Here is a 16,581-nt window from a genome sequence, read left to right on the forward strand (position 1 = left end):
AGCCTACCATAGGATAGATTAAAGAAAGATAAGCAAACAAACAAAACAAAAAAAGAAAGATAAGCAAGTTTCTTAACCTGTAAAAATTCTTGGGGCTTCTATTGTGCTCACCTCCATTGTGACTCACCAAGATGGGGGCCATTACAGCAATTGTTTCTTAAATTTATTTCATTGTAGAACAAACTTAGAAAAAATATAGAAAAATAGAGAAAATAGAGCTTTTACGTCTACCTTGTGTGTATTTTTATGTACTTTTAGAATGTAGTTTTCTCAAATTGAGACAAATCCAGTAAGATTAAATGAGAAATGAGTATAAAATCTATTTGAGGAATTCTTATTTTTTTCATCTCACAAATATTTCTTATGTCATTCCCATTATGTGAAAAGGTTATGTAATTAAAATTTTAAACTATTGTTTTCTTTTTCATTTCTTCTTCTTAGAACTCTTGCTTTTAGAATCAGTTCCATTGAGACTACAACCCACTCAAAAGAAAAAAAATTACCTCTCTATCTAGAAAATTATTCATTGTTCGAATTTCTCCAGTGTATCTGTTGATGATAAACATTGGTGAATCTGAAGGTTCTTGTCTTATGATCTTGAAGGCTATTTTTGAGTTCAAATTATTTGGTTCATCTGCATCAGTAGCATTGAGTACCATCACCAGTGTATCTAGAAATCAAGAAAAATTGATTGCAAATGGACAATTTGCATTTTTGTTGTAATATAGTATATTGCTTTTCCAACAAAGTATTATGGTTAGTTAGTCCATGTAATGGGAACTCCACCACTTTCCTTTTCTATCAATATCTTAGCTCCTTTCAATACCTTTGTCTTGATTAAAAGATCACATTTTATCAGGAACTTTAGACATCACTGATATTTAGAAAACAAGGAAATATTTTCTTCTGCTTTTACATTTCTTATTCTAGTGTAATTATTTTTATAAAAGGCTCCTATGGTGAAACAAAGTGATATAAGGACAGACCAACTCTCCCAACTATAGTACTCTCTAGCTATGTGATCTTGGCCTCAGTGTCTACATCTATAAATGGGGATGAAATTGGATTTTCCTCACTGAATTCATGAAAGAATTAAATAACTACATGAAATAAAATTATGTGAAGTTCCTATTGAATAATGTACATTCAGTAAATATATTTTATTATTCTAGTTTGCATGGTCTCTAGTAAAGTACTAGGTGTCTAGTAGGTTTAAAGAGATGCATGTTTAATTACATACTGCACCCGTTCTTCACCTTTTCCAATAATCTTATTGGTAGTTTTGATGAAGAATGCTGGAGAATGTGAAGAGCTGCCAGCATTCATAAACTAGACTTTTCTATACTCAACTCTATTTCAAGCACAATTTGTCTTTAGACACAAACTATCAGCTCCTGTTCCTCTCTCTCTCTCTCCCAATATCTGTGTGGATTTATTTCAGCATTTTTAAGAGGCAGTTATTTCATTAATTATGGTGCATTCATATAATAAAATCTCATGAAACTCTTAAAAGAAATGATGAAACCTGTATTTCCTAATATGAAAATTTGTTCAAAATATATTTAAAAATTCACACTGTAGATTAGTATGTAAAATATAGCCACATTTGTTTCTTCTTTGGAAATATGTTTATATATATCTACATGATTATAGAAAGTATGTACCTAAGTAACTAGTGATTCTATTTGCCTCTGAAAAATGGTACAAAGGAGAGCAAAGAATGCATTTTATTCCATTTTTACTCATATTTTGTGAAATTTTTATAGCAAATCTTCTTATAGTAGTATTTTTAAAAGTTTAAAATATAGGTATAATATTTTAACAGATAAAAATTAAAATGTAAGAATTATTTGAATTTATAAGAAATTATACTACTTAAAAGTACTATGGTTAGTTGAAGTTTTAAATTTAAATGAGACAGTAGCTCTGCTGTTTTTTAATATATTTAGGACAATCTTCAGTGGTACCCTAAGCAATTAATATACTATCTGCACAAGTGACTGAATATTTGGCAGTTAAAATATTGCTTTTAACAGTAATCCATAAGGAAGTAATTGCACGTTTAGATTATGCAAGCTCTTGAGAGTAAATAGTGGATCTAGTTTCTAGATTTTCTGGTGCCCTTCCACTGGCATCCCTTGACATGGTCACCTTTAAATCCACATAGAGGACCAAACAGGATTAGGTCTAAAATACATTTCAAATACATAAAATCGGTGACTTGACTAAAAAGCAAACAAAACGTATATTTATTTAATCATATATAAGAAGGGGAAAATGCTTGTTTTGTATTTAGTGAAAGTCATTTAGTCATGTCTGACTTTTTGCAACCCCATGAGCTATGGCCCTCCAGGCTCCTCTGTCCATGAAATTCCCCAGGCCAGAAAACTGGAGTGGGGAGCTGTTCCCTTCTCCAGGGGATCTTCCCAACCCAGGGATCAAACCCAGGTCTCCCGCATTGTAGGCGTTTTGTATTTCTTTGCTGACAAAGCTCTTGAAGATTATGAACACCAAATAGATTGTCTGGAGGTGATTGCTGTGAGTTACTTTAAAGTAGTTAAAAATTTTTAAAAAGCAGTATGAATAGAAGTGAATGAGATTCCCCTTCAAGTAGTCCGTGTGTGTGTGTGTGTTAGTCACTCAGTCATATCTGACTCTTTGCGACCCCATGAACTATAACCTGCTAGGCTCCTCTGTCTATGGAATTTTCCAGTCAAGAATACTGGAGTGGGTAGCCATCCCCTTCTCCGGGGGATCTTCCCTACCCAGGGACTGAACCCAGGTCTCCTGCATTGCAGGCAGATTCTTTTCCGTTTGAGCCACCATGGACATCCTCAAAGTAGTCAGACTGGGAGGCTGAATTCTCTTCCCAGTGCCTCTGTCATCACTGTGCAAAATACTTTTGGAATTTTTCCTTAGGAATCTACTACAGAGGTAGTGTGTGAGCAAATTCCTCCCATTTCGTTAGCATTGCTTCTTGTGTATGACAGTTGGAGCTGCTTCCACGGTTGAAGGGAAAGCCATGATGGAGCCTTCTTCATGCCTTTCTGTTCTACATGCTTCTCCAAACTTATCTTTCACATTCGTGATGTAGTATCTTGACAGAGTTTAGCCTCTAGATGCCTGGCTGTTAAGAAACAGATCTGGAAACCCAATAGTCTTGTTTACTTAACAAAGTAGACTACTTACTTGCATTAGAATTTTCTTCTATTTCTCCTACAAAAGTAGACATAGAAAATACTGGAGGGTTGTCATTTATATCCAAAACCCTGACTCTAAGCTCAAGAGGTTTCTCTAAATCTTGGCCCAGTGAATTCAGAGCCCGACAATAGATCTAGGAGAGAAAAGAGGAATAATTACATGGTGCAACCCGTAATTATTAAGTTCTCGCTTTCTCTGAGCATTATGCTTAGGTATTGTGGGAAACTAAAAGAACAGTGAGACATATGATTTCCTACTCAAAGGTAGGCACAAGCAGTACTTAGAAGGGGAGCCAAACACAAAGTCAAAATCCCATTTGAGAAAAGGTAACATGATAAGTTATATAAAGGAAGAACAAAATAGCTATGACTTCATAGGAGGATGTAATGATTGAGAGATCTTCAAAGAAAATTTCAACAGGTGAAGCAGATAATTGACAGGGTGTTCCAAGAAAAAGGATTCATGTGAGGAAGGAAGTGAAGCGGCAAAAACTCATTGCTTGGAATTAGGAATAGGGGTTATGGAGTTTGAGATTATGACAAAGGAGAGTCACACAGGGGCTTCAAAGAAATATAGCATTCATGGGATAAGTGGTGGCTATGTGGGTGTTTATATTATTATTTGTTGTTGCTGTTCATTCGTTTAGTCGTGTCTGACTCTTTGTGACCCCATGGACTGCAGCATACTAACTTCACTTATTGGGTGTTATATAAGTGTATTGTGTACTATTTTGCTTATGTGATATATAGTAAGTCCCCTACATATGAACCTTCAAGTTGCAAACTTTCAAAGATGCAAATGTATTATCAATCCATCCCAGTACAGTACTACATAGCCAATTGTATTAGCTGGGTACCTAGGCTAACTTTGCAGGACTTACGAATGCACTCCCAGAAGGAAACTCATTGGTATGTAGGGAACTTACTGTGCGTATGCATGCTCAGTCACTTCAGTCGTGTCCAGCATTTTGTGACATCATGGACTGTAGCCCACTGGGCTCCTCTGCCCATGGGATTATCCAGGCAAGAATACTGGAGTTGGGTTGCCATGCCCTCTGCCAGGGGATCTTCCCAACCCAGGGATCGAATCTGCCTCTCTTACATCTCCTTCTGGGGCAGGTGGTTCTTTACCACTAGCGCTATGTGGGAAGCCCATAGGGAACTTACTGTGTTTCATATAAAAAGGTATGTGTTTCAAGAGAAGCTAATAGGCTGGCATGTTGATTTAGAATTTTCAGCGAAACATTGTGGGAGACAAGGCAGGAATACCGATATGGAATAGTAGACTAAGGAATTAAAGTAGCTTGAGGCATACAGACAAGCAGTATGAGTGAAAACCTGCAAGCAGAGATTACTATTTGAAGGCATTCTGGAAAATTATGGGGTTTGAATTGGAGAGGTTACACAATCAAAGAAAGATATTAAAATTTCTCTATTTTTGTTTTTCAAGTATTAACAAGTGTTGACCCTAGTGATAGATGGAAATTGATTAGCAGTCAATGGAGCAGTCAGAAGAGAGATGAAAAAATGAAGTAGATTGATTAAGTTTCTTGGACAGATAATTATGGGAAAATAGCTAGCTCTTGGGATAACTCATTGCGAAAAAGTAGAAAATCGATCCTTTTTTTTTTTTTTTGGATTTAATTCAGAACATTTCTGAACTGGAGGAGAGAGAATTAATTATGGGAGTTTGTGATGGAAGGTCTCAGAATTTTTAATGAAGCGGGTCATCAGGTCAACTGCGTAAAGTGGAAATGAGGTTGAGGGTTTGAAGTTTTGTCACAGTGACTGTAAAGAATAGAGTGAGATTAAGGGTGAGTTAAAGTTTCTCCAAGGCACATTCTGAGCTCAGGGGAGTTGAGCAATATGAATTTATCATCAAGTACGTTCACTCAGGAAAGGCTCCATCTGGAGTTCCAGAAATCACCATTTGGCATTGGAGTGAAGAGGAACTGATATTCTCAACTGAATTAAAGAAAAAGAAGTAAGTTAGGCGCTTGCCCTTCTTGACAAACATTTAGCTTGACACGGGAACTGATGAGAGGTTAGCCCTTTTGCTAAGGCTGTTAAACAAACACTCCTCTTTCTCTTAACCTTTTGTTTCTGTCAGGTCATTGAATGCCCATGAAATAAGAGAAAAATAAAAAAATAAAAAATAAAAAAGAAAGAAAAGAAAAAAAAATAATAAAATAAAATATTAAAAAAAAAAAGAGACAACCAAAAATGCCCAGTACTGAGACTCTTGAAATCAAATAAATATGATCTGAACTTAAGATATTTCAAAAGTAATATAGGCCCGAACACACACATTCATGCACTTACAATGAAAAAAGGGGTGACCTCTCGATCAACTATGGATGTTATATTAATTTCACCAGTTTTTTGATTAATAACAAAGATTCCATATGGTGGTTGATCAATTCCTACTCCAGAGATGCGGTATGTAACTTGCTGGTTTGCAGCGCAATCTGAGTGAATCTGCAAAGAGAGCACAGGTGAAAACATTACAGAGAGGAAATCAAGAGTGCAACTGTTTGATGTAATAACTATTTTTCTTGAGAATTGTTGAATGTGAGTTATCCTGTTATCTTTTGAGAAATGTTGGAAATAGGAAATATTTTCCTAGATAGGTGGAATAATTACAGCTCTAGTATTTTCAGCAGTAAATGACAATGTAATAGAAGAAATTCAATTTTAGTTTCTACCAAATAAGAAAAAAGTAAAACATCACTCTCATAAATCTAAATCTGTATAGTTATCATTCATGCATTCACTCATTCAACATTTAAGATGGATCATATTATTTTTAATGTCTGTGCTAATGTTGAGGCCAGTAGGGAACTCCTTACCCTCTTTAGGAGTTTCTCAATGTTATTACATAACTTTGATCTTTTGATTAAATGTTTTTTTAAATGTAAAGTTTTGGAAGAAAGTTTTAAGTGGATTTATGTAGGTGACAAGAGAGAGTTATCCAACTCTATTGTAGAAGGTTTTAATTCTGAAAATAGGAGGTTGTATTAGCAGAAAAATCAAAGAGACCATTCCAAATAAATTTTATGGAAACCAGGGATCTCTTTGAAATTAAAAATTGTATGATTGTAAGCAATCTTATGGGGGAATCTCTGTGTAAATCTGTGTGTATGTATGCATATATGTTTGTATGTGTGAATCTGTGTGTGGAGATGTTTCCATGTGTGTGTGTATGTGCATGTGTGCATGTGACTGGGTGTTTACAAAAGGAAAATAAGGGAAAATGAAGGGAAAAGAGAATGCGAAAGAGGGTACATTGTGATTGTTCATAGAAAGCTAAAAGTACAAAGTCAATTCTAGGAGTTCATGAGGCAGAAAGAGCACACATTTAAATGGTCCCTGTGAATGTGCTGAACATTAAATTCATTGTTTAAATCACTGTATTTTTTCATCTAGAGTTTAGGGTGACACATGATTGTGTATATTAATTTCACTAATGTGATGAGTCAGTGTTCAACTGTCTACCCAAGTGGCTCTATTTCTTAATTTACACTTTTGGTGGCTTCAATTTTTATAATCTGAATAGCTATAGTTCTGTTCTGTGTCATAACTTCTCAGTGAGATATGCTCATAAAATATTTCAATGATAGGTTCTTTTGAAAATTTAACTCTGTCCGTTCTGATGTTCGGTTTTTTGCCTTGGGGTTGATACTTACTTTGGCGATCGGGTTCCTCTTTGAGTTGTCCTCACCTTCACGGCAGGCTGCAGCAAACTTAATCCACTCACGCTTTTGCCTCCTGGTGGAAAGCCACTTGATGGTGCCATTTTTAGTGTTATAATCTCTGACCTTGGGTGGGCAGGACAAAGTAATAGTATCTATTAATAAATATAATTTATTCATAATTCACATTCCATTGGAGATTTTAGAGATCAGAACAGTGTCAGAAAGAGAGGATGTTTAGTTGGAATAACTGGTAATTTTGATAATCCATTACTTTTAGCATAACATTAACTTTACTTATAAAGGATAAATTTTATTGGAAAATATATTACTTCTCCCAAACTATATTTTTCACTTTTAATTTGGAAAAAAATTAATTTGCTATATATTACCTGGATTCTAAATTCACTGTTAACTTCCAGCACCACCTATAAAAAATAAGATAATCATAATAGTTAATTTTTAATTGAATGCTCTACAATGCATGTTATCCCACTGCTTGAAAAAAAAAAATTAAACAGTCTTGTGGGTCATTAGCAGGTAAATTTGGTTTCTCTCTCAAGGTCTGAGGACAATACTAAGGATCTTTTATGTTTGGTTTTTACCATTCAATTTTGCTCTTCTTTTCATTGCTTTTTATTGTTAACTTCTTTTTCATTCTTAGCCTGTACAGATACTTGTAATCATATGAGCTAGGATATTTGAAACTAGAACCCAGGGAGAATGAGGGTTGGGAACTCAAGATCTCTTAGTAAATCTTATGTCTGAAGAGTTGAAAGCACTTGGATGGCATTTAGTGATTTCAATAGTATGTAATGATACTAAAATATTTGACTATAGTTTTGGGATCTGACTAGCCACAAATGCAAATAGGAAAGAAAAGCTGAAGTAAAGAAAGCATATAGAGTAGAAAATATCTGGAAAACTTTGGAATGTTTGCTTTTTCACAGTCCAATTCTAGATGGAAGATTTTTGAGTATTCTTGAAAATCTTAAGATGATAAATCTTTAATTTGCTTTGAAATATGAGAATAAAAGTGCTGAAATCAAAACAATTTTCTTTATGTAAAAATGAATTCATATTTGATGTTTTATTGCTGGCATTAAACAAAACAGATGATATACATGCATCCTTCCACAGCAATGAAAATAAATTACAAGACTGTAGGGACAAATTGCTGTGTACGCAACTTTCATTAATCTTTTCTCCTGCATTAAACAATTTCCCTGTCAAACAAATGAACTAGTCAAACAGAACTCTCCCTAGTTTCAGCTCTGGCCTTGATCTTTATATATAATTTGTAGTGTAAAATTATGTATATAATTTAAATTATTTTTTTCTAAAGACAAAGGCATTTCTAAAAACACACATTTATATATTAAGTCAACTATATCAATATACTAAAGACATTGTAAAATATCAAAAAATTAGGTGTGAATTTGAAGGATTTATCTACATTTATTAAATTTAACTTAGAATTCGTTAAAGGTGGTATACACTCTTAGTTTTTATTCACCCCTAAATAAGAAAATTTTAACTTCTGTTTTTTTCTTTCCAGAATTGCTGATTATGAGAGGTATTATCATAATTAGACTTTATCTAGACCACTGATAAAAGAAAATTATAGTTTGTATTTTTAAAAATACTAACAATAGTAATTTCAAAATATAATAATTACTTTTTATAGTCACTTTCAATTTCACCCTTAAATAAAAATAAAATTTTAGTCTCCAAGTACATATTTTTAAAAAATTTCCGTAATTCATAATGGTTAATATCAGTAGTATAAAGAGATTATGTTTTTATTATAGAAATTATATACTCATGGTGTCAAATGTTAATCATTATTATTAATCACCATTACAATTTACTGAATGATAACTAAATATTGGAAAATGTGTTTAGAGAAATCCATGCACTCAATCTTCAGTAGTATATGTGGTTAATACTATAATTTTTTCCATTTTACAGATGAAGAAATTGAGGTTTGGGTATTAATTTAGGGCTAAATACAAAAGCATCTGCCTGCCAATGCAGGAGACTCAGGATACAGGGGTTTGATCCCTGGGTTGGGAAGATCCCCTGGAGGAGGAAATGGCAACCCAGTTCAGTATTCTTGCCTGGAAAATCCCATGGAGAGAGGAGCCTGGCTGGGTCACAGAGAGTTGGACGTGACTGAGTGACTGAGCAAACACTCACAACCCAAAACAATTCAGCCTAAATTTGTGTTTGTGGCATGTGTAATATAAGATGGCTATTCCATGTAAATTTCTAAGTAAAATATAGTATGAAGAATTGACATTATTACAATTTTGAGAATTCAAAATAATTCTGATTTTAATCTAATCTCATAATATCCTTGTGAATTATTAATAGGAATGCTTATATACAATGGTAACAGCAATAACAGTAATGCTATGCATGGGGTGGGAGGAGAAAGAAAAATAAATGACCCAAATGGTCCAAGTTACTTTGGACAAGTAACTGAGTTGTTATTGTAGAGTCCCTCTTGAGCACCAAATTGAAATGTTAGTACAGGTATGTATTTCTTGCTACCTGTGAACTCATGAACACTTTTTCCTCTAATTTGTAGGTGTGGAACTGGGGTGTGGGGGTATCTTATTTGTCTGGGAGCCATTTCTTCACAGTTACAGAATTGTGTATGCATCAGTTATCTGTCTTGCGCTTCCCTTACCACACCAAGGTGTCAGTGCTTGCTGTTTGTTTTGGAGAACTATGCCAGATGACTAAGAAACCTTCCAGCTTTATGAAGCTGGGTCATTCTTTTTCCCATGAGTAGCAACTCAGGCAGAAGATCAAGCAAGTTTCACCATAGAGTCAGGCTCTCAACTGGATTAGTAATTAAAAAACTGCCAAGTCTGCTTAAAATTATGTTTTATTAACATAATCTTACTGTGATTTGCTCAGAGTCCAGGAAAAAAAAAAAACCCCAAACCCTGAAATAGTCATTCTTGGACTTTCAAAGGCAAAATAATGAAATAAACAGAGTACTTCATAGGATCAGAGAACATTCAGTGTACTTGCTGAATTCTCTTAGCTTAGTTTTCTCATTTGTGAAATGACAGGGGTAGACTAAATATATATATATATATAGTTACCTTTTCAATTTTAACAATAAATCTCTGTGTGCAGTAGGTAAATACTGAAATTTTTTGATCTTGGGAAAGGCATGATAAAATTGCGGGTTTAAAAGATTACTCCAACCACAGGGAAGAGGCAGTGATTATAGGCCACCAGCAGTGAGTGTTTACATCAAATTAGGCTGGAGATGCAGAGCTGAACAGGAGCAGTGGGAACAGACCAGAAAAGATTAAGGGAGAGATACTGCATGGGTGAAACTGACAGGGCTTGAGAACCAATGGGACATGGGAGTCAAGAGAGGGAAGAATTTCAGGTGATGGCAGTTTTAAACAGGCAGATCTGGAGCACAGGCATAGCAGAATTCAGCAGGTTAGAACACGGCAAGTTTAAGATGCCGGAGAAGGGCCTGGGTGAAGATGCTTAGCTATTTGAAAAGCACATAAGCACGGTGAACAGTGGTGCTTCAGGCCTGATATGTGGAGGAATAACTGCTCAGTTTGCTTAGTTGAAATCATGGGGGAATTTGAAATCCCTCAAGAACACAGCCAAGAAACAGCCTGGGAATTCCTACATTTATGTAACTGGGAACAATGACAAAAAATAAGAAATGAAAAGGAGAAAAAGAAATGGCTGAAAAAACAGGAAGAAAACACAGGAAGAAAAAACAGGAAGAAGAACACAGCCAAGAAACAGCCTGGGAATTCCTACATTTATGTAACTGGGAACAATGACAAAAAATAAGAAATGAAAAGGAGAAAAAGAAATGGCTGAAAAAACAGGAAGAAAATGTCATGCAAAATCAAGGATGTCAAAGGAAGGGACAACTGAAAGACAGATGGGGCATGAACCATATCAGATGATATAAAATAGCTTAACAGAGTGATTCCTGAAGAAATCTGAGGTTTTCTAGGACTTTGAATAGGATGCTTCAGTTGGATGGAACAGGCTCCTTCTGACTGAAAGAAATTGGGGAATAAGATGGGAAAAAGGATATGAAAATGATCACTTTCCCAAGGAATTTTGTGATAAAAAAAAAGTCAGAAAGATGTGATAGTAGAATTAGATTACTAATAGTGTGCAAGGAAATAGTTTTGGAGAGGGAGACATGTTGGAGATGAAAGTCACTTGGTTGAAGAGGTAAATTGAAGGACACTATCCTGAATAATTTAGACTTTGTCTCTAGAACAAGGATAAGGTTATTTGGGGGAAACTAGGAGAAGGAAATGGCAACCCACTGCAGTGTTCTTGCCTGGAGAATCCCAGGGGCGGGGGAGCCTGGTGGGCTGCCGTCTATGGGGTCTCACAGAGTTGGACAGGACTGAAGCGACTCAGCAGCAGCAGCAGGGGACTAGTTTGGTTTATGAGATGTGTTGAGGATGTGTTCTGTGGAGACCATGATGGAGATGCACTTAGGTAATGAAGACTGGTCAAGCTGAGTACATCTCAGCTCTTTTGCCCACTGGATATGGGTGTTGGGGTGAGTCACTTAGCCATTCGGTGCCTCAGTTTCCTCTTCTGTATACGAGACTAAAGCCCTTTCCAATTCAAATATTCTAAGAAAGCAGTGAATAATTCACTTAAAGCACATCCCCAATGAACCCTCCCTGATCTCTATTATAGGAGCCAATCCATCCATATATATATTTAAAAGCCACAAGATGCAAAATTGCATGCTAATTTCAATTATTCTAATTAAGCTCATTTTTTTTTCTTTTGATGTCGAGGTTTACATTTCTTTACATAAGTAAAAATGGTCTTGAAAGTAATAAGTAGTTTTTATAAGGACAACTTCTTGCATTTAATAATTGTGTTAAACTTCAACAGTCATATGACAGTTTTTAAAGCATCACATTTTGTGTCTAACTGTTATGTATAAGAATGAACCTGAGATAAAGCCAAAATATGATAAATTGCTTCTTTTAAAAAAACCTCCTGTTTTGTCTTTCCTTTGTATTACTTCGACCATAGCTGGAGTCGACAGCACGTTGGTAGGTCGTTCTTCTTATTTGTTGATTGGTTTATTTATTTCTTTGACAAATACATATCAGATGTGTGAAACCAAGGCTTTATTTTTAAGACTTTTGAAGGATCTAAGCCCTAGAAATATTATGACAAGCCTTAGATAAAATGTAAATGTATACTGCATTATGAAAGTAACAGGAAAATTCATCAGGACTGTTTTCATGTGTAATACCCTCATGATTATTTGGAGTGTGTGTGCGGCGGGGAGAAAATATAAACCACCTCAAAATTGCCTATTGACACCTCTTCTTTGTGAATTAGATGTCTACTGAGCAATCTCACACCGGTGCAAGGTACTATGAAGGATACAAAAGTGACTTAGACACAGAATCTGCCCTCGAATAACTTACAGCCAGGTAGTTATATGAGCAGCAGGCAGTGCTTAATTTGTGAAGCTGTCGTTGTTTATTAGCCAAGGCTGTGCTCTGTGCTTGTAGACCAACTGAGATCAGCAACCAGTGGCATTTAAACCACTTTGACTTGCCTAAGTCCATTAGGGGTCATTGCATGCCAAGCATAGCCAGCAAGAGTGACATGACCCAGTGCTCTGGAGGGGTGCTCCCTCACTGTGGGGAGCACGGTAAGTCTAACTGCGGTACTAAGTGCACATCCTGCTTCCAGTGTCAGGACAATGTCGTGTCTGTTAGGACACGGAGATAGCCAACAACAACGTCCTTGAAGAATATATAGCAGAAGAGTTATCAGAAATACAGTGCTCTGGGAATAGACAGTGTTTTTTTCTAGATTTATGAGCCTTGTTAAGTTGGTGAATCTTGTCCTTTAGCAGCCAAGTCATCAGATTTATCCAGTTAGCATTTCCTAGTTCCTTAGGTTTTTCTATCACCTCAATCAGACACAGCAAACAATTTTACTCTGTAGCAACTCAAGTCAATTAAACGATGACAAATTTATACTCTTTATTTTCATAAAAGTTAAAGAACAGGCTGATCTTAAATCTGCTGTGAAATTCCAAAGCTTTTAAGAGCATCATGATTTTGCTTAAATATAATTTATACATTTGAATTAACAGGTAAACAGAAATGCTGCTTCCATCTTCTAGAAAATATTTTATTGAAATTCTGATATCTGTAGTATGTATCACTATAATATGAGCACAAGAAAGCCTAAAATCCTCTCTTTTGCTTCTCTTCTGTTGTGTCTGTACTAATTCGTTAACTCTTCTCTTGCTTTAGGCATCAATAAACACAATTATGGAAATTTAAGATTCTGGTTCACGTAAGTTGATGAACTATGTAATAAAGTATATATTATATTTTAGCCCTGGGCTTGAGAAATACTCTAAAAACAACTGCATAATAATTTCAACAACTTAATAATTTCAGTTAAGTTCAAACTGTAGAATTAGTTTATCTGGTGGTCAGAAGAAGTTTTTTTTAACGGAAGTATTAACTGTGGAAAGAGGAGAATTGAGGGTGATATGATCAACTGAAGAAATCAATCATTCTTGGTAGTAAAGATGGGTTTATTTGTTCTTTGAGTGTATGCTGCAGAAGTTGACTTTTATAGAAAAAGACACCTTGATATCTGTATTGATTTGAGTTGATCGATTGGACCTGGTGAAGTTGCAAAGTGAGTTTTAGAAATCAACAGAACTATAAAATTCTACTGGTTCTGCTTTGCTTTTTCACAGTCACCGTGCCATCCCTTATACCACAGTTACACCCACTCAGAGAGATTTCTTATATTTGATTTAAAGTTAACTTTGTTTTCTGGTGTAGAATTCATTCTAACCACCCCCAGCCCCTTGCTAGCCACGCATATACACACCAAATTCATGGAAACAAAAAGAAAGAAAGAAAAATAAATGTAGCATTAATAACATTTCTTTGGCCTGCAATGTTATAACAGCTGTAAGCTAGTGTCTGTTCAGGCACCTTGCCTAGATAATGGAATAGTCGTGTGGCAAGCTTGGCCTCCATAAGAAGTTTCTTCAGCTTTATTCTCCTTGACTGAACCCACTAATTTGAACAGTCTTAAACCTTAAAGGAACATTGAGCAGATTACACAGCATACTTGTAAATATATGGTTGTCGGGTTCTCAGTGGGTTTGCATCAAAGATAGTATCAGTTTAAATGTCTTAAAAGTTTTCAGAATTGCCCAAATATGCTCCTTAATATAATTTTCACTTACCAATTTTGAGCAGAGAATATAAAGACTTTACATAGATTTCTTTTCTTTTTTTAAAATTGATAAAAGCAAACATTCAGAATAAGGCTAGCAGAAAAGTTTGATATCGTGCTGGTTCGTGTTCAGAAAAAGTATTTTAAAGCAAAAATAGATTGGATAACTCCAAAGGATATTTATCCAGATCATCTGGTAAAATCAGTAGTAAAAATAACATGATTTTTCTAGACCTTAGAAAGTGAAATTTTTTTAAAAAAGGTTATTTTAAATGGAAGATTTCAATTCTTTATAAAATAAGTTCTTCAAGAAATAATTTTCCTAATGTGTATGAGAACTTATGATTGATTCTAAAGTAAAATATGGCAAAAAACAAACAAATGATTCACATGCAAACAGGCAAAAACTATCCAGACTCAGAAAATAAAAGACAAAGGCCCAGAACTCGCTCTACAAAAAGAGAAAGTTACAAGAAAATACATGGTTTTGATAAAATGATATGCTGTACTGAAGAATGACTAGATACAAACGGCTGTTTAAAGGAATTTTATAGGATGTAATTAATTAGAAATAATCATAAAAATTTAAAAAGGCATCTTATAGATTCAATGAAGATACATAAGCATCTGAATAAACTTAATCAACTGATAATCTAATGGACCTGAATCAGATCAAATTTATATGAAATTAAAAAGTATTTTCTTATTTCATAATTAACAAACACTCCTATGTTCAAATGCCATACTGTGTGGTCTCATTAATCCCTGCCATGTCCCAAATTCTGAGATTCTCAGTATCAAGTCCCTGGAATAAGGCTAATGTTTGAAGGGCAGTTTGGAACTATATAGCAACCACTTACTGATGCTCATTTATTAATAAATCCACTGGTTATGGCCTCTCAATTAATGAAGTGAATTCAAGTTAACCAGCATATGTTGAATCACTTATTACTATAGACACCCAACAATCCAGTTCAAAAACGAAGCAAGTAGAGACAAATCTTCACCACAGCACTACATCCTGCCAAAATTGGAAGACACGATTTACCTGCACTTGCCTCTTTATATTATATTAACATTATTGTGAGACAGACTACAATTTTCAATTTTTCAACACAAGAGAAGCTGATACAACACACTAGTGCTGTACTTAGAAGTTGTCTCTAAAGTGAGAAGACTAATAAAAAGTGTAGGGTTGCAATAATAAAGTATTTTGTTATAGTTTCTCTGATCATCAAATGTGCAACTTTTTGTCTCGTGGTCATTACTGATTTTCTAGTAGTAAGAACCATTATCATAATAATTATACTTATTCCTTAATTATAGCCATTCCCTCACCTACTATGTCATTTATAAATCTCCCATACTGCCATTCTTTTTGAAATTAAAATAAATGTTTTAAATAAAATTACAGTTTAGAAGTATGGGGCTTCTGATATTAGTGATATGAATCCCCAACCACATACAGAACCGATGAGACTGTTTGGGTGGTGAAGCCAGTTACAAACAGCTATGATTTTAATTTATAGGGATCCTACTTTTACATTTTAAAAATTAGAGTGAATCTACTAGCAAAGATACGTAAAATATGGGAAAATGTCTGGATTAAAAATCAATACACCTGTGAGATTAGTTTTCAAAGCCCACCTGCAAAAGAGAATTTGAACAACAGAATGCTATTTAGTGGTGATCTGACTTTCCCAAGTTCAGTGTTTCCCCGGTGACTTGGCAATGACTTCGATGTCAGAGATGTGATATGGTGAGTTGACACTGATGCACTAATATGACCTTGGAGTCTTCAATTAAGGAGAGAAACACTATTAAAAAATCTAGTCCATAAAAATCACCTTATCATTAACCTAAACTTTTAATGGATTTATGTTAGAAATAACACAAAATAACATTTTCCTAAAAGTTCTCTCTTGTTTACAATGAGAACGATGATGGAAAGTTTTTAACAGGATTCACTTACCAGGAAAATGAGCAGCACCACAGCTGCTCCGAAGAAGGGCCAGTTCATCGCTGCTGGGTTCTCTTACATCCAAGATCAAGGGAGTTTTGTTTTTGCTTCTCGGTTCTTTCTCTTCCCCCACTCAGCTGGTGTCTGCTTAAAAATAATTTCTCAGTAGATGTTCTTACATGCAGGCTTTGAGGTGTTTCTGCCTTCTCTGGGAGCAGGTCTGAAGGTACGTATAACCTGTTTAGATCCCCACCCTAAAAACTTGGGCTGGTCTCCCTGAAATGCTTAACAGGATCATCATTGCTCGCAGGTAAAAACTTAGGGACACACCCTCTTCCAGCTGAAAGGCAGCTTTCTGTGGGGCATGGAAGATTCACTCCTTTAGTGAAGGTTTCCAGTGGCAGGCATTTAGAACGATCAGAAGTGTGAAGAACTGTACAATGGCTAGGGGTTTTTCACCCTA

The 16,581-nt window shown here is 35.1% G+C and overlaps 1 protein-coding gene across 1 annotated transcript in view; it reads right to left on the reverse strand.

The window, feature by feature from the left end:
- DSG1 (desmoglein 1) overlaps positions 1-16,178 on the reverse strand; it is a 38,531-nt gene extending 22,353 nt beyond the window's left edge. The window contains exons 1-6 of the mRNA XM_065935133.1: positions 16,131-16,178; positions 7,285-7,320; positions 6,887-7,018; positions 5,523-5,678; positions 3,190-3,334; positions 504-670 (exon numbers count right to left, since the gene is read on the reverse strand). Coding sequence (XP_065791205.1) covers positions 504-670; positions 3,190-3,334; positions 5,523-5,678; positions 6,887-7,018; positions 7,285-7,320; positions 16,131-16,178 — 684 coding nt within the window. The remainder of the gene's footprint in view (positions 1-503; positions 671-3,189; positions 3,335-5,522; positions 5,679-6,886; positions 7,019-7,284; positions 7,321-16,130) is intronic.
- Positions 16,179-16,581: the final 403 nt, after the last annotated feature.

The sequence above is a fragment of the Muntiacus reevesi genome, chromosome 4, assembly GCF_963930625.1.
Source record: "Muntiacus reevesi chromosome 4, mMunRee1.1, whole genome shotgun sequence".
Classification (NCBI taxonomy): domain Eukaryota; kingdom Metazoa; phylum Chordata; class Mammalia; order Artiodactyla; family Cervidae; genus Muntiacus; species Muntiacus reevesi.